At 54.3% G+C, this 26522-nt stretch overlaps 1 protein-coding gene across 1 annotated transcript in view; it reads right to left on the bottom strand.

Annotated features, from left to right (window-relative positions):
- LOC119955579 (hemicentin-1-like) overlaps positions 1 to 26522 on the bottom strand; it is a 291695-nt gene that overhangs the window by 10690 nt on the left and 254483 nt on the right. Inside the window, 6 exon segments of the mRNA XM_038781912.1 lie at positions 7929 to 8048; positions 13485 to 13823; positions 17311 to 17439; positions 18620 to 18745; positions 21244 to 21363; positions 23914 to 24048. Coding sequence (XP_038637840.1) covers positions 7929 to 8048; positions 13485 to 13823; positions 17311 to 17439; positions 18620 to 18745; positions 21244 to 21363; positions 23914 to 24048 — 969 coding nt within the window.

The raw sequence follows: 26522 nt of genomic DNA, 5'->3' as shown, positions 1-26522 counted from the left end.
CTGACAGATAGACGCTGACAGACCGACGCTGACAGACCGACGCTGACAGACAGACGCTGACAGACAGACACTGACAGACAGACGCTGACAGACAGACGCTGACAGACAGACGCTGACAGACAGACGCTGACAGACAGACGCTGACAGACAGATGCTGACAGACAGATTCTGACAGATGGACGCTGACAGAAAGACCCTGACAGGCAGACGCTGACAGGCAGACGCTGACAGGCGGGCGCTGGCAGACAGGCGCTAATAGACAGACGCTGACAGACAGACGCTGACAGACAGACAGACGGTGACAGGCGGACGCTGACAGGCAGACGCTGACAGGCAGACGCTGACAGGCAGACGCTGACAGACAGACGCTGACAGACAGACGCTGACAGACAGACGCTGACAGACAGACGCTGACAGACAGACGCTGACAGACAGACGCTGACAGACAGACGCTGACAGACAGACGCTGACAGACAGACGCTGACAGACGCTGACAGACAGACGCTGACAGGCAGATGCTGACAGGCAGACGCTGACAGGCAGACGCTGACAGACAGACGCTGACAGGCAGACGCTGACAGACAGACGCTGACAGGCAGACGCTGACAGACAGACGCTGACAGACAGACGCTGACAGGCAGACGCTGACAGACAGACGCTGACAGGCAGACGCTGACAGACAGACGCTGACAGGCAGACACTGACAGGCAGACGCTGACAGACAGACGCTGACAGGCAGACGCTGACAGACAGACGCTGACAGGCAGACGCTGACAGGCAGACGCTGACAGGCAGACACTGACAGGCAGACACTGACAGGCAGACACTGACAAACGCTGACAGGCAGACAGATGCTGACAGACAGATGCTGGCAGACAGACGCTGACAGACAGACGCTGACAGGCAGACGCTGACAGGCAGACGCTGACAGGCAGACACTGACAGGCAGACACTGACAGGCAGACACTGACAAACGCTGACAGGCAGACAGATGCTGACAGACAGATGCTGGCAGACAGACGCTGACAGACGCTGATAGACAGACAGATTCTGACTGACAGACGCTGACAGACAGATTCTGACAGACAGACTCTGACAGACAGACGCTGACAGACAGACGCTGACAGACAGATTCTGACAGACAGATTCTGACAGACAGATTCTGACAGACAGATTCTGACAGACAGACGCTGACAGACCGACGCTGACAGACAGACGCTGACAGACAGACTCTGACAGACAGACGCTGACAGACACACGCTGGCAGACAGACGCTGACAGACAGACGCTGACAGACAGATTCTGACAGATTCTGACAGACAGATTCTGACAGACAGATTCTGACAGACAGATTCTGACAGACAGGCGCTGGCAGACAGACGCTGTCAGGCGCTAATAGACAGACGCTGACAGACAGACAGATGCTGACAGACAGACGCTGACAGACAGACGCTGCCAGACAGACAGACGCTGACAGATAGACAGACGCTGACAGATGGACGCTGACAGACAGACACTGACAGGCAGACGCTGACAGACAGACGCTGTCAAACAGACGCTGACAGACAGACGCTGACAGACAGACGCTGACAGACAGACGCTGACAGACACTGACAGGTGGACGCTGATAGGCAGATGCTGACAGGCAGATGCTGACAGGCAGACGCTGACTGACAGATGCTGACAGACAGACAGACGCTGACAGATAGACAGACGCTGACAGGCAGACGCTGACAGGCAGACGCTGACAGACAGACGCTGACAGACAGACGCTGACAGACAGACGCTGACAGGCAGACGCTGACAGACAGACGCTGACAGACAGACGCTGACAGGCGGACGCTGACAGACAGACGCTGACAGACAGATGCTGACAGACAGACGCTGACAGGCAGACGCTGATAGGCAGACGCTGACAGGCAGACACTGACAAACAGACACTGACAGACAGACACTGACAGACAGACACTGACAGACAGACACTGACAGACAGACACTGACAGACAGACACTGACAGACGGACGCTGACAGATGGACACTGACAGACGGACACTGACAGGCGGACGCTGACAGACAGATGCTGACAGGCAGACGCTGAGAGACGCTGACAGGCAGACGCTGACAGGCAGATGCAGACAGGCAGACGCTGACAGACGGACGCTGACAGACGGACGCTGACAGACGGATGCTGACAGACGGACGCTGACAGACAGACACTGACAGACAGACGCTGACAGACAGACACTGACAGGCGGATGCTGACAGGCAGACGCTGACAGGCAGACGCTGACAGATAGACGCTGACAGACAGACACTGACAGGCGGACGCTGACAGGCAGACGCTGACAGGCGGACGCTGACAGGCAGACGCTGACAGGCAGACGCTGACAGGCAGACACTGACAGGCAGACGCTGACAGACAGACGCTGACATACAGACACTGACAGGCGGACGCTGACAGGCAGACGCTGACAGACAGACACTGACAGGCAGACACTGACAGACAGACGCTGACAGACAGACAGACACTGACAGACGGACGCTGACAGGCAGACGCTGACAGGCAGATGCTGACAGGCAGACGCTGACAGACAGACACTGACAGACAGACTCTGACAGACGCTGACAGACACACGCTGACAGACAGACGCTGACAGACAGACGCTGACAGACACACGCTGACAGTCACACGCTGACAGACGGACACTGACAGACAGACACTGACAGGCAGACGCTGACAGGCAGACGCTGACAGACAGACGCTGACAGACAGACTCTGACAGACAGACGCTGACAGACACACGCTGGCAGACAGACGCTGACAGACAGACGCTGACAGACAGATTCTGACAGACACACGCTGACAGACAGACGCTGACAGACAGACGCTGACAGACAGACGCTGGCAGACAGACGCTGACAGACAGACGCTGACAGACAGATTCTGACAGATTCTGACAGACAGATTCTGACAGACAGATTCTGACAGACAGATTCTGACAGACAGGCGCTGGCAGACAGACGCTGTCAGGCGCTAATAGACAGACGCTGACAGACAGACGCTGACAGACCGACGCTGACAGGCAGACGCTGACAGACAGACGTTGACAGACAGACGCTGACAGACAGACGCTGACAGACAGACGCTGACACAGACGCTGACAGACAGACGCTGACAGACAGACACTGACAGACAGATGCTGACAGACAGATGCTGACAGACGGGCGCTGGCAGACAGACGCTGACAGGCGCTAATAGACAGACGCTGACAGACAGACAGAAGCTGACAGACAGACACTCACAGGCGGACGCTGACAGGCAGACGCTGACAGACAGAAGCTGACAGACAGACAGACGCTGAGAGGCAGGCGCTGATAGATGGACGCTGACAGACAGACAGGCAGACGCTGACAGGCAGACGCTGACAGGCAGGCGCTGTCAGATGGACGCTGACAGACAGACACTGACAGGACAGACGCTGACAGACAGATGCTAACAGGCAGATGCTGACAGACGCTGACAGGCAGACGCTGACAGACAGATGCTAACAGGCAGATGCTGACAGACGCTGACAGGCAGACGCTGACAGGCAGACGCTGACAGGCAGACAGACACTGACAGACGGACGCTGACAGATGGACGCTGACAGATGGACGCTGACAGACAGACACTGACAGGCAGACAGACACTGACAGACGGACGCTGACAAGCAGACGCTGACAGACAGACAGACGCTGACAAGCAGATGCTGACAAACAGACGCTGACAGACAGACAGACGCTGACAGACACACGCTGACAGACACACGCTGACAGACGCTGACAGACAGACGCTGACAGACAGACGCTGACAGACGCTGACAGACACACGCTGACAGACGCTGACAGACAGACGCTGACATAACGACGCTGACAGACCGACGCTGACAGACAGACGCTGACAGACACACGCTGACAGACACACGCTGACAGACGCTGACAGATAGACGCTGACAGGCAGACGCTGACAGACCGACGCTGACAGACCGACGCTGACAGACAGACGCTGACAGACAGACACTGACAGACAGACGCTGACAGACAGACGCTGACAGACAGACGCTGACAGACAGACGCTGACAGACAGACGCTGACAGACAGACGCTGACAGACAGATGCTGACAGACAGATTCTGACAGATGGACGCTGACAGAAAGACCCTGACAGGCAGACGCTGACAGGCAGACGCTGACAGGCGGGCGCTGGCAGACAGGCGCTAATAGACAGACGCTGACAGACAGACGCTGACAGACAGACAGACGGTGACAGGCGGACGCTGACAGGCAGACGCTGACAGGCAGACGCTGACAGGCAGACGCTGACAGACAGACGCTGACAGACAGACGCTGACAGACAGACGCTGACAGACAGACGCTGACAGACAGACGCTGACAGACAGACGCTGACAGACAGACGCTGACAGACAGACGCTGACAGACAGACGCTGACAGACGCTGACAGACAGACGCTGACAGGCAGACGCTGACAGGCAGACGCTGACAGGCAGACGCTGACAGACAGACGCTGACAGGCAGACGCTGACAGACAGACGCTGACAGGCAGACGCTGACAGACAGACGCTGACAGACAGACGCTGACAGGCAGACGCTGACAGACAGACGCTGACAGGCAGACGCTGACAGACAGACGCTGACAGGCAGACACTGACAGGCAGACGCTGACAGACAGACGCTGACAGGCAGACGCTGACAGACAGACGCTGACAGGCAGACGCTGACAGGCAGACGCTGACAGGCAGACACTGACAGGCAGACACTGACAGGCAGACACTGACAAACGCTGACAGGCAGACAGATGCTGACAGACAGATGCTGGCAGACAGACGCTGACAGACAGACGCTGACAGGCAGACGCTGACAGGCAGACGCTGACAGGCAGACACTGACAGGCAGACACTGACAGGCAGACACTGACAAACGCTGACAGGCAGACAGATGCTGACAGACAGATGCTGGCAGACAGACGCTGACAGACGCTGATAGACAGACAGATTCTGACTGACAGACGCTGACAGACAGATTCTGACAGACAGACTCTGACAGACAGACGCTGACAGACAGACGCTGACAGACAGATTCTGACAGACAGATTCTGACAGACAGATTCTGACAGACAGATTCTGACAGACAGACGCTGACAGACCGACGCTGACAGACAGACGCTGACAGACAGACTCTGACAGACAGACGCTGACAGACACACGCTGGCAGACAGACGCTGACAGACAGACGCTGACAGACAGATTCTGACAGATTCTGACAGACAGATTCTGACAGACAGATTCTGACAGACAGATTCTGACAGACAGGCGCTGGCAGACAGACGCTGTCAGGCGCTAATAGACAGACGCTGACAGACAGACAGATGCTGACAGACAGACGCTGACAGACAGACGCTGCCAGACAGACAGACGCTGACAGATAGACAGACGCTGACAGATGGACGCTGACAGACAGACACTGACAGGCAGACGCTGACAGACAGACGCTGTCAAACAGACGCTGACAGACAGACGCTGACAGACAGACGCTGACAGACAGACGCTGACAGACACTGACAGGTGGACGCTGATAGGCAGATGCTGACAGGCAGATGCTGACAGGCAGACGCTGACTGACAGATGCTGACAGACAGACAGACGCTGACAGATAGACAGACGCTGACAGGCAGACGCTGACAGGCAGACGCTGACAGACAGACGCTGACAGACAGACGCTGACAGACAGACGCTGACAGGCAGACGCTGACAGACAGACGCTGACAGACAGACGCTGACAGGCGGACGCTGACAGACAGACGCTGACAGACAGATGCTGACAGACAGACGCTGACAGGCAGACGCTGATAGGCAGACGCTGACAGGCAGACACTGACAAACAGACACTGACAGACAGACACTGACAGACAGACACTGACAGACAGACACTGACAGACAGACACTGACAGACAGACACTGACAGACGGACGCTGACAGATGGACACTGACAGACGGACACTGACAGGCGGACGCTGACAGACAGATGCTGACAGGCAGACGCTGAGAGACGCTGACAGGCAGACGCTGACAGGCAGATGCAGACAGGCAGACGCTGACAGACGGACGCTGACAGACGGACGCTGACAGACGGATGCTGACAGACGGACGCTGACAGACAGACACTGACAGACAGACGCTGACAGACAGACACTGACAGGCGGATGCTGACAGGCAGACGCTGACAGGCAGACGCTGACAGATAGACGCTGACAGACAGACACTGACAGGCGGACGCTGACAGGCAGACGCTGACAGGCGGACGCTGACAGGCAGACGCTGACAGGCAGACGCTGACAGGCAGACACTGACAGGCAGACGCTGACAGACAGACGCTGACATACAGACACTGACAGGCGGACGCTGACAGGCAGACGCTGACAGACAGACACTGACAGGCAGACACTGACAGACAGACGCTGACAGACAGACAGACACTGACAGACGGACGCTGACAGGCAGACGCTGACAGGCAGATGCTGACAGGCAGACGCTGACAGACAGACACTGACAGACAGACTCTGACAGACGCTGACAGACACACGCTGACAGACAGACGCTGACAGACAGACGCTGACAGACACACGCTGACAGTCACACGCTGACAGACGGACACTGACAGACAGACACTGACAGGCAGACGCTGACAGGCAGACGCTGACAGGCAGACGCTGACAGGCAGACACTGACAGACAGACACTGACAGGCAGACGCTGACAGGCAGACGCTGACAGGCAGACGCTGACAGGCAGACGCTGACAGACAGACACTGACAGACAGACACTGACAGACACTGACAGACAGACGCTGACAGGCAGATGCTGACAGACAGACACTGACAGACAGACACTGACAGACAGACGCTGACAGACAGACGCTGACAGACAGACGCTGACAGACAGACACTGACAGACACTGACAGACAGACGCTGACAGACAGACGCTGACAGACAGACGCTGACAGACAGACGCTGACAGACGCTGACAGACAGACGCTGACAGACAGACGCTGACAGACAGACGCTGACAGGCAGACGCTGACAGACAGACGCTGACAGACAGACACTGACAGACACTGACAGACAGACGCTGACAGACAGACGCTGACAGACAGACGCTGACAGACAGACGCTGACAGACGCTGACAGACAGACGCTGACAGACACACGCTGACAGACAGACGCTGACAGACAGACAGACGCTGACAGACACACGCTGACAGACACACGCTGACAGACAGACGCTGACAGACAGACGCTGACAGACACACGCTGACAGACACACGCTGACAGACACACGCTGACAGACAGACGCTGACAGACAGACGCTGACAGACAGACGCTGACAGAGACGCTGACAGACAGACGCTGACAGACAGACGCTGACAGACAGACGCTGACAGACGCTGACAGACAGACGATGACAGACAGACACTGACAGACCGACGCTGACAGACAGACGCTGACAGACAGACGCTGACAGACGCTGACAGACAGACGATGACAGACAGACACTGACAGACCGACGCTGACAGACAGACGCTGACAGACGCTGACAAACAAACGCTGACACAGACGCTGACACAGACGCTGACAGACAGACGCTGACAGACAGACGCTAACAGACAGACGCTGACAGACAGACGCTGACAGCCAGACGCTGACAGACCCAGGCTGTTGACTGGCCAGTTGGGAAGCAGTGAAGTACCTGCAGCTTCTGGTGGAAATTGGAAAATGGGGAAAAGGGATGGGTATTTCACCAATGGGCTAAACCCACGGGTAACCAGCTGCTGCCGTGGTGTGCACACCATCCTCCTTGTTGTGGTATCACTTACCCTCGCAGCCTCGGCCATTGGGAAGCAGCCGATATCCGGGTGGGCATACACAGAGGTAGCTGCCCTGCGTATTCCTGCAGTCATGTTGGCATAAATTCCAAGTCTGGCATTCATTGATATCTGGAATGAAAGGAACGGCACAGACTAATCAGGAGCAAAGCTTGGCCGATTCATCTCAATTCTGGTTCAGAACAAACCTGCGGCATTTCATCTGCCCGCCCTCACCTGCCCACATTGTCTCATCTGGGGGCATTCCCAAAATACTGAGCTCCAGAATGTCGCCAAAGAAATGGAAGTTATTTCTTCCTTAACTGAGTTTTATTGTGCGGAGAGGAGAGGTGGCCATAAAGTAATAATTGTCGTCATGTTCTGCCCACCTCGTAAACTGGTGTAAAACAAAATCAATAACCACATTGTGCCAGGAGTCATCGAGGTCAACGGCAAAGAAAAGGCCCTTCGGCCCATCGAGTCTGCGCCGGTCACCAAAGTATTCTGATCCCATTTTCCAGTTCTTGACCCAGAGCCTCATCTGCCCTCGCATCGCAAGGGTACAGACCCAGAGTCCTCAACCGTTCCTCATACAACAAGTTCTTCATTCCAGGGATCATTCCATTAAGGGCAGCACGGTAGCATTGTGGATAGCACAATCGCTTCACAGCTCCAGGGTCCCAGGTTCAATTCCGGCTTGGGTCACTTTCTGTGCGGAGTCTGCACGTCCTCCCTGTGTGTGCGTGGGTTTCCTCCGGGTGCTCCGGTTTCCTCCCACAGTCCAAAGATGTGCAGGTTAGGTGGATTGGCCATGATAAATTGCCCTTAGTGTCCAAAATTGCCCTTAGTGTTGGGTGGGGTTACTGGGTTATGAGGATAGGGTGGAGGTGTTGACCTTGGGTAGGGTGCTCTTTCCAAGAGCCGGTGCAGACTCGATGGGCTGAATGGCCTCCTTCTGCACTGTAAATTCTATGAAAATACTTCTTCAATGTTATGAGGCTTTCTGCCTCTACCACCCGTTCAGGGAGTGAGTTCCACACTTCTACCACTCTCTGGGTAATAAGGTTTTACCTCACAGCCCCGCTTAAACCTCCTGCCCCTTACCTTAAATCTATGCCCCCCCCCCCCCCCCGGTCATTGATCTCTCCACCAAGGGGAAGAGTTTCTTCCTGTCTATCTACCCTCATAATTTTCTCCATATCAACCATGACCCCCCCAAATCTCCTCTGCTCCAAGGAAATAACCCCAGTGTGTCCAATCTCTCTTCATAACCAAAACTGGGCAGCCAGACAACATCCGGACAGATCTCCTCTGCACCCTTTCCAGTGCCTCCACATCCCTCCTGTAATGTGGACAATGTGGACAGAGGCTGGTTTTAGCTCACTTGGCTGGGCAGCTTGTTCATGATGCAAAGCCAGCGGCACAAGCTCAATTTCTGCTCCGACTGAGGTTATTCATGTAGGCCCCACCTTCTCAACCTTGCCCCTCGCCTGAGCTGCGGTTATCCTCAGGTTAAATCACCACCAGTCAGTTCTCCCCCTTCCCGCTGGTGCGGCACGGTAGCACAGTGGTTAGCACTGCTGCTTCACAGCGCCAGCGACCCAGGTTCAATTCCCTGCTTGGGGCTCAGGAAAGTCAGCACAGGTTTGTTGGAGTCAAATTTGATAAGATGACAGAGGGTTGATGAGGGTAATGCGGTGCATGTAGACTCTCAAAAAGGCATTTAATCAAATGCCATGTAATGGGCTTCTTGGGCAGCACAAGTGGCTAGCACTGTGGCTTCACAGCGCCAGGGTCCCAGGTTCGATTCCCCGCTGGGTCACTGTCTGTGCGGCGTCTGCACGTTCTCCCCGTGTCTGCGTGGGTTTCCTCCGGGTGTTCCGGTTTCCTCCCACAGTCCAAAGATGTACAGGTTAGGTGGATTGGCCATGCTAATTGCCCTTAGTGTCCAAAAAGGTTAGGAGGGGTTATTGGGTTACGGGGATGTGGTGGAAGTGAGGATTTAAGTGGGTCGGTGCAGACTCGATGGGCCGAATGGCCTCCTTCTGCATTGTATGTTCTAACGTTCTAAAGGGAAAAGCAGCCTATGGCCATCTGGGACAATGGCGATTTTTAATGTGGATTCCAGAACTACACATTATTCGAGTGGTGGCCTAATCAATCTTTTGTACAGTTCCAGAATAACCTCCTGCTTTTAAACTCTGTGCCTCGATTAATAAAGGCAAGTATGCCATATGTCTTCTGACCCACTTTATCCACCTGCCCTGTTAATTTAAGGGACCTGTGAACAAGCACACTTCTGATCCTCGGTACTTCCCAGGGTCCTACTATTCATTATGTACTCCCTTGCCTTGTTGACCTGTCCAAGTGGATCACCTCACACTTAACCAGATCCAATTCCATTTGCCACTGACCAGCCTATCTGACCAGCCTGTCTATATGCTCCTGTAATCGAAGTCTATCCTCACTATTTACCACGCCAATTATCGGACCATCTGACAACTTACTAATCTCCTCTTCCACATTCAAGTCAAAATTATTTATATGATGAAATGAAATGAAAATGGAGTGAAATGAAAATCGCTTATTGTCACAGTAGGCGTCAATGAAGTTACTGTGAAAAGCCCCTAGTCGCCACATTCCGGCGCCTGTTTGGGGAGGCTGGTACAGGAATTGAACCCGGGTTTGATCCTGGCTCTGGGTCACTGTCTGTGTGGAGTTTGCACATTCTCCCCGTGTCTGCGTGGGTCCCAGCCCCACAACCCAGAGATGTGCAGGGTAGGTGAATTGGCCACGCTGAATCCCCCCTTAATTGGACAAAAAGAATTGGGTACTCTAAATTGATATTTTTTTAAAAATCAGCCTTCCACCAGTTTAGAACTTTGATTTCGGGCTCACACATGTCCTTTTCCATAACAATCTTCAGTCTAATGGATTTATTGGGCGTGATTCTCCGCCCCCCACGACGGGTCGGAGAATAGCGGGAGGGCCTTCCCGACATTTTTCCCGACCTCCCGCTATTCTCTCCCCCCCCCCCCCCCACGGCCGCCCCACGACACGAACCGCTGCTCGCTGTTTTTTTACGGCCAGCAGCAATTCTTCCCTATCCGATGGGCCGATTTCCCAGGCCTTTACGGCCGTTTTCACGAATTTAAACACACCTGCTCTCACTGTTCGTGAAAACGGGCGCAAAGTGCCATTCTGCACAACCATGCCACCGATTGGCACGGCCGCACCACGGCCGTGCCAAGGGTGGCATGGGCCTGCGATCGGTGGGCACCGATCGCGGGTAGCGGGTCCGAACCCCGCGCACTCTTTGTCCCTCCGCCGCCCCACAGGATCAGTCCGCGGGGCGGCCGAGGGGCATGACGGACCGCGCATGCGCGGGTTTGACGCATATGCGCGATGACGTCATCGTGTGCGTCAGCCGCCGTGAGTCTTGGTGGCCGGGTTTAGCGAACGTTCGCTAAGCCCGCGCTGCCATTCTTCCCGGGGCCGCGATGCTAGCCCCGACCGGGGGGGGGGGTGAATCGGGTCCCGGGAGGGGGCGCGGAGGCTGCCGTGAAACACGGCCGGTTTCACGGCAGCCTTTACGACTCTCCGCATTTGCGGAGAATCGCGCCCATTATCTTTGTCTGCAAAATGCTCCCCCACTGATACTTCAACCACTTGCCCAGCTTCATTACCCCAAATCAAGCCCAGGACCGCAGCACCCCCCCCCCCCCCCCCAAGGTTGGTAGGGTGCTCTTTCAGGGGCTTGGTGTTGACTAGATGGGCTGAATGGTCTCTTTATGTACTGTAGGGATTCAATAGATTTAAGCCCATGTCCCCAGAACAATAGTCCAGTAATATTACCACTGCCATCTCCCCAAGGCTGGTTACCTGTCTGGGATAGACCAGCGAGACTGGGCTGTACCACTTCCAGTGCGACTCCGTCACATGTATTCGGTGACGTACGACAGCAATATAGGAGTTATAATTGCAACATTCAACATATTGTGCTGCGTACTGGAATTTGGCACATGCAGCTTGGATCTAGGATGGATGGATTCTGCTGAGCAATGTCGCCATCTACTGGGCACTGACAATGCTGGCGGCAGAGAAATTCAGAGAATCACAGAATCAGGACCAGACCATTCAGCCCATCATGATCCGGACTGACTAATCCTCCTCCTGTCGTCCCTCTCTCCCTGCATCACATTCTCCCGCTGTTCTTTTATATCTGACTGGGTTCTGATGCCCCTGAAACACCTCCTGCTCCTCCTGCTGAAGATAGATTTAATTAACTTTTCCATGCATGGATGTAGGCGCACTTGTTGCTCAACCTGAATTGCCCCTTGAACGGAGTGGTTTGTGAGGCATTTCGGGGAGTGGGGGGGGGGGGGGGGCAGTTAAGAGTCGCCCACATTGCTGTGCCTCTGGGGTCACACGTAGGCCAGACCCGGTAAGAACGGCAGATTTCCTTCCCTAAGTGGCGTGAACCCGATGATAGGTTTCTGGTCACCATTACCGAGAGCAGCTTTCAATTCCAGATTTATCGATTGAATTTTAACTCCGCCAGTCGCTGGGGTGGGATTTGAACCCATTCCCTTCCAGAGGATGAAATGAAATGAAATGAAAATCGCTTATTGTCACGAGTAGGCTTCAAATGAAAAGCCCCTAGGCGCCACATTCCGGCGCCTGTTCGGGGAGGCTGTTACGGGAATCGAACCGTGCTGCTGGCCTGCTTGGTCTGCTTTCAAAGCCAGCGATTTAGCCCTGTGCCTCTGGATTTCCAGCCCAGTGACATTACCACCACGCCACCCTCAAATGTGCTTCTTGTATGTCGCTTGTTCATTTTAATTTTTTAAATTTCGTTTGCAAGTTTGCTTCTCGTAATTTTTATCTTCTCATTTTTATCACTCTTGTTCTCTCTCTTTAACTCCCTCCCTTTTCCCGACCATCCTGTTGTACTTTCATTTCTCTTACCCTCAAAGCTGAACCCACATCAAACACACGCAGCAACACAGGAACTTCGGCAATCCCCGAGGGGTTTGGAAAAAACATTTCTGGCCAGCTTTTGTTGCCCATCCCTAATTGCCCCTTGAGAAGGTGGTGGCGAGCTGCCTCCTTCAACCGCTGCAGTCCCCGAGGTGTAGGTACACCCACAGTGCTGTTAGGGAAGGAGTTCCAGAATTTTGACCCAGTGACAGTGAAGGGACGGCGATATCTCAGTCTGGATGGTTTGGGGCTCGGAGGGGGAACTCCCAAGTGGTGGTGCCCCACGCGTCTGCTGCCCTTGTCCTTCGAGATTGTAGCAGGCGTGGGTTTGGAAGGTGGCACCGAAGCAACCTTGCTGAGTTGCTGCCGTGCACCTAGTAGATGGCAGGCGTACTGCTGCCACCGTGTGGCATCAGGAGGTGAGTTACTTCCCCCTGAACTCTGACCTGCTCTTGTAGCCACAGCATTTATATGGCTGGTCCAGCTCAGTTTCTGGTCAAAGGATGTTGTTGGCGCTCAGGTTTCGAACCGTGGGCATGTCCATCGGCAACAACAAATGATTAAGTCAGAATTTCCTCTTGCACTCACCTGTACAGACCCCATTCCTCCTTCTGTACCCAGTGGGACAGGGCTTCCTGCTGTCTTGTGTCTCGAATTCCCTGTTCATCTGCCACCCCAGCCAAGTGTAGAAGGGGTTAATGTGGTTCTGGCCAGTCTGCTGACTGTGGCTGAATTGGCCAATGGACACGAGTTGGGGCCTGAAACTTGCGATGGTGCCGTTGCTGAGTTTAGGCTTTTCCAATCCGGCGCAGGACTTGGCATCGGCCAGGAGCTGCTTCCCAGGGGGACACAGGCACTTGTAGCTGCCAGGCAGATTCCGGCACTGGTAGACACAGGGTTTGGGCACCTGCTGGCATTCGTCAACATCTAGGGAGAGGGAGAGGGAGTCAGAGAGAGGGAGAGAGGCAGGGAGAGGGAGAGAGGCAGAGAGAGGGAGAGAGGCAGGGAGAGGGAGAGAGGCAGGGAGAGGGAGAGAGGCAGAGAGAGGGGCAGAGAGAGGGAGAGAGGCAGAGAGAGGGAGAGAGGCAGAGAGAGGGAGAGAGGCAGGGAGAGGGAGAGAGGCAGAGAGAGGGGCAGAGAGAGGGAGAGAGGCAGAGAGAGGGAGAGGGAGTCAGAGAGAGGGAGAGAGGCAGGGAGAGGGAGAGAGGCAGGAAGAGGGAGAGAGGCAGAGAGAGGGAGAGAGGCAGAGAGAGGGAGGCAGAGAGAGGGAGAGAGGCAGAGAGAGGGAGCGAGGCAGAGAGAGGGAGAGAGGCAGGGAGAGGGAGAGAGGCAGAGAGAGGGGCAGAGAGAGGGAGAGAGGCAGTCAGAGAGAGGGAGAGAGGCAGGGAGAGGGAGAGAGGCAGGGAGAGGGAGAGAGGCAGGGAGAGGGAGAGAGGCAGGGAGAGGGAGAGAGGCAGAGAGAGGGGCAGAGAGAGGGAGAGAGGCAGAGAGAGGGAGAGGGAGTCAGAGAGAGGGAGAGAGGCAGGGAGAGGGAGAGAGGCAGAGAGAGGGAGAGAGGCAGGGAGAGGGAGAGAGGCAGGGAGAGGGAGAGAGGCAGAGAGAGGGGCAGAGAGAGGGAGAGAGAGGCAGAGAGAGGGAGAGAGGCAGAGAGAGGGAGAGAGGCAGAGAGAGGGAGAGAGGCAGGGAGAGGGGAGAGAGGCAGAGAGAGGGGCAGAGAGAGGGAGAGAGGCAGAGAGAGGGAGAGGGAGTCAGAGAGAGGGAGAGAGGCAGGGAGAGGGAGAGAGGCAGGAAGAGGGAGAGAGGCAGAGAGACGGAGAGAGGCAGAGAGAGGGAGGCAGAGAGAGGGAGAGAGGCAGAGAGAGGGAGCGAGGCAGAGAGAGGGGAGAGAGGCAGGGAGAGGGAGAGAGGCAGAGAGAGGGGCAGAGAGGGGGGGAGAGAGGCAGTCAGAGAGAGGGAGAGAGGCAGGGAGAGGGAGAGAGAGGCAGGAAGAGGGAGAGAGGCAGAGAGAGGGAGAGAGAGGCAGAGAGAGGGAGACAGAGGCAGAGAGAGGGAGACAGAGGCAGAGAGAGGGAGACAGAGGCAGAGAGAGGGAGGCAGAGAGAGGGAGAGAGGCAGAGAGAGGGAGCGAGGCAGAGAGAGGGAGAGAGGCAGGGAGAGGGAGAGAGGCAGAGAGAGGGAGTCAGAGAGAGGGAGAGAGGCAGGGAGAGGGAGAGAGGCAGGAAGAGGGAGAGAGGCAGAGAGAGGGAGAGAGGCAGAGAGAGGGAGGCAGAGAGAGGGAGGCAGAGAGAGGGAGAGAGGCAGAGAGAGAGGGAGCGAGGCAGAGAGAGGGAGAGAGGCAGGGAGAGGGAGAGAGGCAGAGAGAGGGGCAGAGAGAGGGAGAGAGGCAGTCAGAGAGAGGGAGAGAGGCAGGGAGAGGGAGAGAGGCAGGGAGAGGGAGAGAGAGGCAGAGAGAGGGGCAGAGAGAGAGGGAGAGAGGCAGTCAGAGAGAGGGAGAGAGGCAGGGAGAGGGAGAGAGGCAGGGAGAGGGAGAGAGGCAGGAAGAGGGAGAGAGGCAGGAAGAGGGAGAGAGGCAGAGAGAGGGAGGCAGAGAGAGGGAGAGAGGCAGAGAGAGGGAGAGAGGCAGAGAGAGGGAGAGAGGCAGAGAGAGGGAGAGAGGCAGGGAGAGGGAGAGAGGCAGAGAGAGGGAGCGAGGCAGAGAGAGGGGAGAGAGGCAGAGAGAGGGAGAGAGGCAGAGAGAGGGAGAGATGCAGAGTGCGGAGTTGGGAATGAAATAAAACATTCATCAGAAACAACAGGGAGACAAGACAGTGCACCGCCCTCACATGTCCAGCAGGTCCGTTGGGACTCGAGAGGCTTCCCTGCTGTGTCTGAACTCTGAATCTAGGGAGTTGCAAGTGCCCCCTGAAGTGTTGGCTAGTGTAGACTTGAGAGATGAACAGACACTTCCAACACGGTTGAAGGTTCAACTCAATTTTATTAACTACTTCTAACTAACTAACACACGATGAGTGTGGGTCTAAATGATGCTAACTTAAACTAGAGACCTAAGCCTTGTCCAAACCAGTTGATTCTCTCAGCACGTGGTGTGAGTCTGTGCTGGGCTGGATGAGTTCTTGTTACACTGAGAGGCAGCACCCAGAATGAGCGGGAACCGTGGTGCCCTCTGCCTTTATAGTGTGTGTATTCTAACTGGTGATTGGCTGCGGTGTTTGTACATGTTGATTGGTCCCTGTGTGTGTCCATCAGTGTGTATCTGCACCATGATATGCTGGTGTATATAATGACACACCCCACGCCACGAGCTTCACAACAGCGGGAGGCGCGGTGGGGGAGGGATTCAGTGGGAAATCCCATTGACAGCGCCGGAATCAGAAGTTCCCGGCATTAACCAACGTCAGGCTATCTCCCACCGCCGAGAAACACACCATGGGAAGGCCAGCAAATCTGGCCCAGTGAGGGTAAGACCCTGTGATTGGCAGGTGGTGGCCTGAGGTGTCCCCAGGGGAAGTGAGAGGCAATGGGGAGAGGTGTAAGGTGCATTTACCAGCGATCCTCCCCAGAATGGAGGCCTCACTGTTAACATGACTTTTATTTGATACCAGGAAGATTTATTCATCTATTTCCTCCTTTCCAGTTGGACATCCCATCACTGAAAGTCCAGAGATGCCAACTCTGCCCTGTACTCTTTACAAATGGAAAATGAATCACTGATCCTATCAACCCCAGAGAAAACTGGTACCGCTTTACGCCCAAACTACTAACGGAATGAGAGGAGTCCTTGGTAAATTCCAGGGCAGCACGGTAGCACAGTGGGTAGCACTGTGGCTTCACAGCGCCAGGGTCCCAGGTTTGATTCCCGGCTTGGGTCACTGTGCGGAGTCTGCACATCCTTCCCGTGTCTGCGTGGGTTTCCTCCGGGTGCTCCGGTTTCCTCCCACAAGTCCTGAAAGACGAGCTGGTAGGTAATTTGGACATTCTGAATTCTCCCTCTGTGTACCCGAACAGGCGCCGGAATGTGGTGACTAGGGGCTTTTCACAGTAACTTCATCGCGGTGTTAATGTCAGCCTACTCGCGACAATAAAGATTATTATTATTACCATTAAAATCCAGTAGTATCTTTGATTTCCCTCCATTGCACGACCTGGTTTTTGCACGGCGTGGCCCCTTTAAGGTTGCCACAAAGCTGCACAGGAGCATCATCTTAAAGGACCACTGCCTGTGCGCGGCCTCATTGCTCCCCGTACAGTACGTTCCCCAATGCCGGGCAGCCCTCAACCAAGAACGAATGCGGGTGAGACCTGTCCCTTAGATTGCGGTGCAAACTTTGACAATCAGTGGAGATGGGAGCTTTTTGGAGCTTCGCCCCTCGGCACCTCCCCCCCCCCCACTCCCGCCCCAACCCCAGTCACTTACCCAAACATGGTCTTCCCATCCCCTGTGACCGATAACCCCGGCGACAGCTGCAGTAGTAACTTCCCGCTGTGTTCTCACACATCTGGTTGTAGCGGCACAGGTGGTCTCCCGTTTTACACTCGTCAACATCTGCGGAAAGAAACACACTGAGCGACGGGGAAGAACTAGAACATTCCACCCTCTCCGAACCGACAAGGGAGAGAAGCCAACCGTCACCAAGCCCCAGAGGTCAAGGGTCAAGGCCAGGGCTCTTCCGGCAATGTCTGAGACCCAAGGTCACACGCAGACCCGCAAATAATTCACACAGAGAGACAGCGAACCAAACGCCCGGCCAAAGAGGCCTTAAAGGAGGGGAAAGAAGTGGAGAAGTTGTTGAGGGAATTCTAGAGTTCAGAGCGTAGGCGGCTGGAGGCACGGCCACCAGGGGTGGGGGGCGAGGGACATCACAGGGGGATGGTCAGGAAACCAGAACGAGAGGAGCACAGATTTCCTGGGGGGGGGGGGGGGGGGGGGGGGGGGGGGACTGGAGGAGATTTCAGAGATGGGGAGGGGCGAGGCTCTGACTTTGAGAATTAAAGTTTTCAAATCGAAGCGTGGGTGGAGCGTGAGGTAATAAATGCCTAGACAGGCAGAGAGCGGTGATGGATGTACCAGACGGGCTGTGAAGGTCAGGGAGCGACACGTGAAGTGACCATTCTCTCAAAATCAGCAAACTGTGATTGGAAGTATTCAGTTCCCAAACATCAAAATTAATCTGAGCTCATCACAGAAATTTACAGCCCGAAACAAGGCCACTCTGCCCGTTGTGTCCATGCTGGCCCACAAATCCAACCTCAGCCCATTTCCAACTCCTGGTCTGTAACTTTGTCGGTTACGGCACTTCAAGGAAATATTCAAGTGTTTTTTTTGAATATGATGAGAGTTTCTGACTCCACCACGTTTCCAGGCAGTGAGACCCAGATCCCCCACCAATCTCCGGGTGAAAGGGACCCCCCCCCTCCCCCCACCCCCGACAGGGCTTTCCCATTCACTCCATCCAGACTCCCTCAGAATTTTATACCCTTCAGTTAGGCCTACCACCAGCCTCTTCTATTCCAAAGGAAACAACCCCGGCCTAGCCGGATCGCGAAGGTTCTCCCGTCTGGACATCATCCTGCCCAATCCTCCCTCTGCCCTCTCATTGGACCAATCACATTGTGACAGAGTCTGCCTTAAAAAAACATTTCAGGAAAGGTTGTCGCTGGAGTTAATGGGGACCCGGCTTTCCTCCGATACCCAACGGGCTGAGGTACATGCATGAGGTACTTACCACCACAGATCCCAGTGGGTAGCCGCACAGTGCCATGAGGGCAGTTCCCGGTACACAGGTAGCCTCCCTCGGTGTTCTCGCACTGCTGGTCCGGCCGGCACACGTTCATGCTGCATTCGTTGATATCTGCAATCGGAGATTGAATGCTCAGTGCCTGCTGAAGCTTTTAAACGAGGTTACCCAGCACCTTGGGCACGATTCTCCGCTCCCCACGCCGGGTGGGAGAATCGCGGGGGGGCCCGGGCGAATCGCGACACGCCGCCCTGGCACCCCCCGCGATTCTCCCACCTCTCCCCCCAAAATGGCGTGTCGCTAATCGCGACACGCCGCTCGGAGAATCGGCGCTCGCCGTCTCTCACGCCGACCGGCGATTCTCCGGCCCGGATGGGCCGAGCAGCCTAACGAACCCGACCGGTTCACGCCGGCGCCAACCACACCTGGTCGCTGCCGGCATGAACATCGCGCGACAGGTGAGTGTGGGGCCTGTGGGGGGGCGGAGGGAGGATCGAGCACCACGGGCGTGCTAATCAGATGTCTGTAAATGACGTACTCTTTTCCCTCCGCCGCCCCGCAAAATCAAGCCGTCATGTCTTGTGGGGCAGCAGAGGGGAAGACGGCAACCGCGCATGCGCGGGTTGGAGCCGGCCAACCTGCGCATGCGCGGCTGACGTCACTTCGGCACCGCCGTCGCGTCATTCTCGGCGTGCCTCTTTGACGCAAGCGTCAAGGCCCGGCGCCCGAGATTCGTGCAACGCCGCTCCTAGCCCCCCGGTGGGGGGGGGGGAGAAATGGGGGCGAGGAGCGGCCTCCGACGCCGGAGTGAAACACTCCGGGTTTCACTCTGGCCTCGGCTGTTTCTCTCCGTTTCGGAGAATCGCGCCCCTTATGTCAGCAGCGGCTCAGCAGTATAGCTCTCTGGCCTCTTAAGTCAGAAGGTTGTGGGTTCGAGTCTCACTCGAGACTTGAGCACCAAATCCTTGCCGACCCCGACTGAGGGAGTGCTGCATTGTCGGAGGCACCTGTTTCAGTTGAGCTCCTGCCGACCCTCTCAGGCGGAGATCCCACAGCGCCATTTTGAGAAAAGGGCAATGCTCCCGTCCGATATTTATCCCTTAACCAACTTTAGGGCAGCAGGGTAGCACGGTGGTTAGCATAAATGCTTCACAGCTCCAGGGTCCCAGGTTCGATTCCCGGCTGGGTCACTGTCTGTGTGGAGTCTGCACGTCCTTCCCCTGTGTGCGTGGGTTTCCTCCGGGTGCTCCGGTTTCCTCCCACAGTCCAAAGATGTGCGGGTTAGGTGGATTGGCCATGCTAAATTGCCCGTAGTGTCCTAATAAAAGTAAGGTTAAGGGGGGGTTGTTGGGTTGCGGGTATGGGGTGGATACGTGGGTTTGAGTAGGGTGATCATGGCTTGGCACAACATTGAGGGCCGAAGGGCCTGTTCTGTGCTGTACTGTTCTATGTTCTATGTTCTTCACTGAAACGGGTTAGCTGGCAACGATCGCATTGCTGTTAGTGGGAGCTTGCTGTACACAAACTGGCTGCTGCGCTTCAGAATTACAACAGTGGGGGCGATTCTCAGCCCCACGTTCGCCGTTAGAGAGAATGGCGACAAGTGTGGAAAATCGGGAAAGAATCCCATTTCCTGATTCTCTCCGGAGAGGTCGCGTTTCACGATTTTTCACACTCCCCGTCGGTGGCGTCACAAGATTCATGCCAACAAAAGGGCGAGAACCTCATGTTTATAGATTCAAATATATTTTAATATGATTACCCAGCCTCCTGTACCGCACCCCCCCTCCCAAACCACACGATCCCTCCTCACTGAATATTCAAACCTCGACACAATGGTGAGGATTACAACAGCATTTTTAAAACTAGATTCAGTTGAGATGATCCCCCCTCCACCACCCCAGGGGTGCACGGTAGCACAGTGGTTAGCATTGTTGCTTCACAGCTCCAGGGTCCCAGGTTCGATTCCCGGCTTGGGTCACTGTGTGGAGTCTGCACGTTCTCCCCGTGTGTGCGTGGGTTTCCTCCGGGTGCTCCGGTTTCCTCCCGCAGACCAAAGACGTGCAGGTTGGGTGGATTGGCCGTGCTAAATTGGGGGGGGGGGGTGTCAATGGGATTCCAGTTCAGTGCTGGGAGGTCGGCCTTTAAAGATGGTGCCCCGATGGCGGTGGATGGTGTTGAAGTAAGTGTGCTGAGTAAGTGGAGCTGGACTTGCCGGGGTCCTATCAGGCCCCATCCCTGCCAAAGTCAACCCCGTCCACTCACAAGATCTGGAGTGAAACCTGGGCCGAGCTGCTGGAGGACTCCACACCGGTCTTCAGTCTGAGCCCGGCACTTTGGAGAAAACATGGCAAGGTTCCTCCCAGTGGTTACGCTGGAGAATAGCTGATTGGCTGGAAAGGACTTTGAGGTGAGCTGTGATCCTGAAAGGTGCTATACACGAGAGAAACCCAAAGAGTGGCTACTACAGGGAGTGGCTCAAAGTGAGCAGTATAGACATGAGGGAGACGGGAATGGAGGGATGTGTTGGTAGATGGGGAAGAGGTTTGAGTGGATGATTAGACTTACGCTTGGGTTTTCTGTGCCCCGTATCCTATGTAATGGAGACTTACCGACGCAGTGCTGCCCACGGAGCTGGTAACCCGGCTCGCACCCACACCGGTAGGTGCCAATAGCATTGAGGCAGCGCTGCAGGCACGGAGGGACGGCTGACTCCTCACACTCATTGATGTCTGAAAGGAAAAGCGAAAGAGAGACATTGAGTGAAAAGCGGCTCTGGCCCCGGAGCGCTGTTGGTGAACCACGTTTCGCGGCATTAGACCCCGGGATTGAGCTCAGTTTGTTGATCTGAGCCGAGACCTTGCTGAGGAGGCTGCAGTCAGATTCTGTAATCGGGGGCCTGAGGAGAGGGCCGGAGGGGAGGGGAGGGGGGGGGGGGGTATAATCAGTCAGGTACGCTGCTCCGGATCAACAAGTTATCCAGTGACTCCCACTGCACGGGAGAATGGGAGTGGCAGTGTTACTGCACTCGCAATCCCTAGGGTGGGATTAACCATCCAGAGACACGAGTTCAAATCCCACCGTGGTGGGGGTGGGGATTTAAATTCGACAAAATCTGGAATGAAGTGCCGTTATAAGCCATTAATGATCTTCATGAAACTAGCAGTAAAATCCCCCACCTGGTTCACTAATGTCCTTTAGGGAAGGAAATCTGCCATCCTTACCCGGTCTGGCCTACATATGACTCCAGACCCACAGCAACGTGGGTCACTCTTAACTACCCCTCTGAAGCGGCCGAGCGAGCCACTCAGTCGCATGTGGCTCATCACCACCTGCTCAAGAGTGTTCTCCGTGCACACCCAGAGGCCTCAGCTACTCCGCTAGGATACCCTCGACGGGATTGTGGTGGGGGTAGGGATTGTTGGCTACCTCCCCGTGGAACCTGCTTTTGCAAAGAGGGTCTGGAGAGAGATGCAGGGGTATTTGTCGAGGTTCATCCCGAGCAGCTCCATGAGCCAGGGCTCTACGGGCTTTTCCCAGGGACGCACACCGAGGCCAATATCGGCTGCTGCAGGGGAATCATCAACTTGGTGAAAGATGCTCTTTCGTCTGCCCAAGACTTGTTGATCTTCCAGCACAAAGAATTGTCCTCGACCGACTGCTGCAGACGGGCACATTCCAAAGGCCAGGACCACGTGTTGAGGAGGAGCCCCTCCGCAGGTGGGGGGGGGGGGGGGGAAGGTCTGTGTCATGGAATATATATCATGTGTAATTGCTATTGTATTAAAGCACCTCAGGGTGCCACAGGCTGTATGGAAAGTATGGAACTGGACTGCACTTTGAGGAATGTGGAACTTGAACGGATAAGGAAGGTAATTTTACAATTTCTTAATGACTAAAGCATATTGTCATGTGGGAGTACCTTTAAGAAATGGGTGTTTATAAATGGGTGTGTATATAAATATCTGGAGTGAGGCTACCTTTAAGAAATGGGTGTTTACTACTGCAGTGATGTCAGAGAGTGGGTGGAGCTGGGCTGTCTGTCAGCTTTTTACTTTTGTTTTAGGCTGTTTGCTGCAGGGTGGGTTTTAGTTTAGTTTTCAGTGTTGGAGCTGAAGCCAGACAGAGCAGGTGTACTGTTGTTCTCTCTGCCATTTAAAGACTATCTCTTGTTCATTTGGTGAATTCAGAATTATAAATGTTTTCAGTAGTGACTTTAACCCGATGTGCTTCTGATAAAGGTTTTGTTTTTAAGTCGTATGGCTGTTAAAAAGGGACGCTCAAAGGTTTACTCAGTGTTGTATTCTTTGGGGGTTGTATTTGAATTGATGGTTGCTAAGATGTTCACTGTATGTTTTAAAAAGGTTAACTTGAGTTCATAGAATAAACATTGTTTTGTTTTAAAAAAGACTTTTCCATTTCTGCTGTACCACACCTGTAGAGTGGGCCGTGTGCTCCCCATACCACAATCTATTAAAGGTTGTGGGTCAGGTGAACTCCATGATACTCTTTGGGGTTCTCTAAACTCTGGCCCATAACAATATTAAACAAAAGTAATAGAGGAGAGCATTGGATTTTGGCCTTGTCAGTGATTCTCAGCTTCCATTGACATTTTGAATCAAAATTGGGCGTGGTCATCAGCTGGAGAAGGTAGGGTAAGAGTGGGGAGTGAGTTGGGCGCAGAGGAGTGAGGGAAGGATTGGAACCTGGGCTCAGAGGGGAGGGGAGAGGGAGGGATGGATCTGGTAAGGTGGGATGAGGTGGGGGGGAGGGTGAAGGAGTGATTGGTGAGGCAGGGGAGAGGTGGGGCAGACAGAGGGGGGAGGGATGTGGGGAGGAGGGGAAGTGATGGGAAGACGAGGAGCATGGAGGGAGAGGGGCGGGGTAAAAAAAGGGGAAGGTTAAGGAATGTCTGGTGGGGCGGAGGAAGGGCTGGGGTAAGGAGGAGCTGAGGTAGGAGAATTGTGGAGGAAGGGGAGGGGTGGGAGGGACAGGGGTATGGAGGGGGGGATGGTGGAAGAAGGTGGGGAAGGGCGGGACGAGGGAAGGATAAAGAGGTAAAAAGGGGGGATGTGGAGACGAGCAGGAGATGAAGAGGTGAAGGGGCTGATCGGTTGTTGGGCCCACTCTCTGGTTTTAGTCCATCATTAATGGGTCCTATGGTGAACCTGAGCTTGCAAGTGAGCCCCAGCCTTGGGGCAATAATTCATTGGATTCTTTCCACCCAATTGCTTTCTCTTGTGGATTAAATTCTTCATCTAGGCCTCGCACATCTCCATCACCTTCACAATGAGCTCCATCTGCCGACGGCTTGAAACCAACCCCACACCGTAACAGACAGCGGTATGAACCGGCCTCATTCTGACAATCTTGCCCAAAGTGACACATGTGAGTGCCGAGCTGACATTCATCAATATCTGTCAATAATGGAGAAAAGGGGAGATGATTTAGGTCTTAAAATAGACATTGTCGCTGTAACGATCATACAGACTGAGTAGAGAATGAAGGGACATTTTCTGAGGAACAACTCTACAGGCAGGAGGAATATAGTTGAAATCGACATCATTAGTGGCTGGGACAGAGCTCTGAGCTTTATAAAGTTTCACTGCTGTCATCACCTTTAGTCTTGATGGATGGATAGGGAATTTTGAGGAACTATTACAGAATCTCTTCTATTCATGATGTACATGCCAAGGGTATATTTTTTCCTTTTTACGTTACCTTTTTTAAAAACTTTTTTTTATATTTCCTTCTTTTGGCTAAGGACACATTTTCCACTAACAATAACAAACCAAGTTATAAATATCCCTTTAAATCTCCACCGCCGCAGATACTGCAGGTTTTCCCATTGAGAGCCATGGTGAAGCCAGAGGGACAAACGCAGGAGAAGTTGCCTCTGGTGTTTTTATAATGATATGAAAGCATTAATCACTTATCAGGGATTGGGTCAACACATCGTGGGTCCATTTAGTAAGACTAGGCACATACAAAGCTGTACACGCTTGAAGGTGCATGAGCAGATGAGCTGTCTGAGTGTGTTCTGCTCTGAGCAAAAGTGAAACCCAAACTGAATCGCATGACCCACTTCCTTTCGAGTGACGTCATGCTGCGATCCCTGAAAGACATATTACTGCACATGGGCTTGTGGCAGGGATTCACCACAGAGGGCATTCATCCTCCTCTGACCAAACAGTGCAGAAAATGACTGTATAGAAACAGGCCGTTCAGCCCAACCTGGTGTTTATGTCCCATATGAACATTCTCTCACCCTACATTATCTCACCTCACCCATTAATATGTATTCAGCTTGCCCCAAAAGGATCAACATTATTCACCTCAAGCACTCTGTGGTAACGAGTTCCACATTCTTACCACTCTGAGTAAAGAAACCAGAATTCTACAGGCGACTCTCATATTTATGGCCCCTGGTTCTGGGTCCTCCCATAAGTGGAAAGATTTGCTCTGCATCTGACCTCCTAACCCTCCAAAGCCTGACCACAAGGCACAAGTCAGGAGTGTGATGGAGTACGCGCCACTTGCCTGGATGAGTGAAGCTCCAAAAACAAGAAGCTCGGCACCGTCCAGGGCATCGTCCAGGGCAAGGCAGCCGCTTGGTTGGTAGCATTTCCACAAATATTCACTCCCTCTACCACAGGCGCATTATGACAGCAGTCTGCACCACCTACAAGGTGCACTGCAGGAACTCACCAAAGTTTCTTAGACAGCACCTTTCAAACGCTCAACTGCACCATCTAGAAGGACAAGAGCAGCAGATACATGGGAACCCCACCACCTGGAGGTTCCCCTCCAAGTCACTGACCATCCTGACTTAGAAATAAATCATCGTTCCTTCACTGTCACTGGGTCAAAATCCTGGAACTCTCTCCCTAACAGCACTGTGGGTGTACCTACACCACATGGACTGCAGCAGTTTAATCTTTAATAATCTTTATTGTCAGAAGTAGGCTTACATTAACACTGCAATGAAGTTACTGTGAAAAGCCCCTAGTCGCCACATTCCGGCGCCTGTTCAGGTTCACACAGGGAGAATTCAGAATGTCCAATTCACCTAACAAGCACGTCTTTCGGGACTTGTGGGAGGAAACCGGAGCACCCGGAGGAAACCCACGCAGACACAGGGAGAACATGCAGACTCCACACAGACAGTGACCCAAACCGAGATTCGAACCTCAGACCCTGGCGCTGTGAAGCAACAGTGCTAACCACTGTGCGACTGTACCGCTGAAGACAGCTCGCCACCACCTTCACAGGGAAATTTAGGGATGGGTAATCAATGCTGGTCTAGCCAACAAAGCACACAACCCTCAAACGAATAGAAACAGTTTAATGTTTTTAAAGACCTATTAAGAGGTCAGTCACCCCTTCAGCCTTCTCATTTCCGGAGACAGTTTCTATCTGCTGCGTTTTTCCTGGTAGTTTTAACCTGCAGTTCCAGTAAAATCCACCTGGGGGCATGCATGAGTTCTCATGGATTAGGATGAACTTGGTCATAAAATCAAACTGACTCCCTCATGCAGTGTGGAGTCATGAGGTGCAAATTGTTACTGAGACATGAGTGAATAAAATCAATTTAGCTGCCTTATCATAGCATTTACAGTGCAGAAGGAGGCCATTCGGCCCATCGAGTCTGCACCGGCTCTTGGAAAGAGCACCCTACCCAAGGTCAACACCTCCCCCATCCCAATAACCCAGTAACCCCACCCAACACGAAGGGCAATTTTGGACACCAAGGGCAATTTATCATGGCCAATCCACCTAACCTGCACATCTTTGGACTGTGGGAGGAAACCGGAGCACCCGGAGGAAACCCACGCGCACACGGGGAGGACGTGCAGACTCCGCACAGACAGTGACCCGAGCCGGGAATCGA

This window comes from Scyliorhinus canicula, chromosome 21, assembly GCF_902713615.1.
Source record: "Scyliorhinus canicula chromosome 21, sScyCan1.1, whole genome shotgun sequence".
Classification (NCBI taxonomy): Eukaryota; Metazoa; Chordata; class Chondrichthyes; order Carcharhiniformes; family Scyliorhinidae; genus Scyliorhinus; species Scyliorhinus canicula.
Note: the sequence above shows the minus strand (reverse complement) of the source record. Positions and strands in the feature narration are given on the sequence as shown.